Source organism: Austrofundulus limnaeus, unplaced genomic scaffold, assembly GCF_001266775.1.
Source record: "Austrofundulus limnaeus strain Quisiro unplaced genomic scaffold, Austrofundulus_limnaeus-1.0 Scaffold23, whole genome shotgun sequence".
In the NCBI taxonomy this organism is placed as follows: Eukaryota; Metazoa; Chordata; class Actinopteri; order Cyprinodontiformes; family Rivulidae; genus Austrofundulus; species Austrofundulus limnaeus.
The window spans coordinates 2,646,973-2,649,306 of NW_013952425.1; the positions used below are offsets into that span (position 1 = coordinate 2,646,973).

A 2,334-nucleotide genomic window follows, 5' to 3' on the forward strand; every position below is an offset into this window, starting at 1 on the left:
AGGGATAGCTAAGAGCCTAAAGTAACAAAAAGCAGTTGTAAGCTAAAAGGCTTGGTAAATGTAGCAAAAATTATGGATTCTCCTTTATTTTTAACTCTTCTAACAGAACTGTGAATGTTTGGTAAATGTTCAGTTCTTATTGTCCTTGATGACTTCACTGTACAATCGGCGTCTCACAACTAAATATTATCTGGACAAAGACTTTCAGCAGTCGTTCTTTGCTCCACGCTGTATTTTCTCAAGTCAGGCGAAGTTTTTTAACGGACCTGAGCACAGACCGAAGCAGTGATATCTTTGCTTGTTGTTTTAAGGCCTTATAGAAAGCCTTAGCTGTAACCTTTGTGTTTAACCATCAGGCTATAAGCTCTGTTGTGACTGCTCTCTGCTTTTTGAGCTCCAGTAAAAACAAACAGTTGTGAGCGCAGACATGAAGGCAGCTTCACGTGGGAGTGGAGCTCTTTGTGTGGATGCTCCTATCACTCATCCATTAAAGATGAGAGTAAACTATGATGACATTAAGTAAAGAGAGAAAGAGAGGGGAGGAGGGAAAAAAGGCATCAGTTTTCAAGTTTGCGTGCCTCGTCTCTGAGCGTGTTTCTTTAAGAATGAAAGGTGGGTGAGCCCCTCTTCCTGACACGCTCCTGGTATGCAAACATAAATTTAGCAGCAACGTGTTTCATCTGGAAGCGACCGAGAAGTGTCATGTCGTCTCCGTCCTGTCTTGGCTGACTTTGACTCACCCCCACCACTCCTCCTCAGTCTGGGAACTGGAGGAGAGAGCAGACCTGTTTCTGACAGAGACCCCCGGACCGGGACAGCAGAGAGACAGAGGACCTGTCTCTCAGCAGACTGAAATTATACAGAGTCTGTTTGTGTCCGAGATGACTTGGAGCTGTTYGTGCACGACTGGGCTGCTTCTCCTCACTGCAGCCCTCAAGGTAAAAACTGCTTTCAATCTTTCAGCTTCAGTTTATGAGGATTTGTGGAATTTGTTGGGGGAAAAAGAGGAGCCACCACCTGTTGCTTTCAGTTTGAGGGCAGAAAATAAAAATGAAAAACAGCCTGACTTTTGATGTGTTTTTTTAAATCACAGACTTTTCATTGCAGCTCTTTCTAATGTACCTTTAGTGATGTTCAGTTGTGAGCCAAATGYTTGGTATTTTCATTATAGTCCCTGACATGAGCATCTGTATGAATATTTTACATTTTTTACTTTTTAAATTATTTTTAATGAAGTCTTTGGCTTTCATCAGGTCCAAAGCTGCTGTTGTGGTGGAAGAAAGACAAATCAAAACAGGAATTATTTAAAATAATTTTGTGACTTCAAATTTTGTGAATAGGATTATGAACAACTACTATCTTACCTGTTGTAGATAGCTCTTTGAATGACCTTATTTGAAAAAAAAATACTACAATGATAAAATTCCACCTAAGTGATGAACTAATGGCTAGTTTGAGCAGAGTAAAAAACAAATTGTCTTAAAGATGCATCCACGTGTCCAAAATTACCCTGTTTAACCTCTGATGGAAATTTTCAAGAAATTTACCCAGAAATATTACTCCCATTTGCAACCCAGCATCAGTTTCAATCTTTTCTTTCCATCTAAATATCTTTTCTGAAATTCTATTTCATCATTTGTTAACCTACACAGACGAAGACCAGAATAATCTTGGTCAATCCCGTGAGTCAACATTCAGTCAAGTGCTATGTTTACATTGAGTGCAGACCCATATTTTAGAACTGCAAAGAGTATGTTTGACCAAACTAAACTCTCAAACAACTCTTCACTGTAAATCAGCCCAACCCTCACTTATTTCAGCCTAATTTTTCTAGTTCTAAAGTTCAACTACAGCCGAGAAGTTTGAAGAGGACAAAACTGTTTGTTTGTTTGTTTGTTTGGTGGGAGAACAAGATTTTGGCCTCAAACAGCAGGGCTCAATGACTAAATGACCACAACAGGTGCTAACAGCACTTCAAGGTGAAACAGGCTTCAGTCTTTCTGGCTGCTGCTGTCCAGCTGGACATGTCCCATCTGTAATCAGTWAATGACAGAAACACGTTTGAGACMCTGCTCAGTGCTACAGCTGAAAAACTGGAGGGAAGATAGAAAATAAAGGCAGCAAAAATCTGGACGTTGTGTGAAAACTAATTCAACGTTAACTCAAACATTGTCCATTGTACTATTTTTTGTTTTATTTTGTTAACTGTTATGTATGATGTTTTATTGTTATTTTCATTCTCTGTTTTATTCTTTTTTTGTTTTATTGCATTATATTTTAATTGTATGGTGTCCTTGAGAGCCATGAAAGGCACCTTCAAATAAAATGTATTAT

At 38.9% G+C, this 2,334-nt stretch overlaps 1 protein-coding gene across 1 annotated transcript in view; it reads left to right on the plus strand.

The window, feature by feature from the left end:
• Positions 1–669: 669 nt before the first annotated feature.
• The window catches only part of adamtsl3 (ADAMTS-like 3), a gene marked incomplete in the record, with an annotated part of 90,750 nt that continues 89,085 nt past the window's right edge, over positions 670–2,334 (plus strand). Inside the window, 1 exon segment of the mRNA XM_014004392.1 lies at positions 670–938. Within this exon segment, the coding sequence (XP_013859846.1) occupies positions 882–938 (57 nt within the window).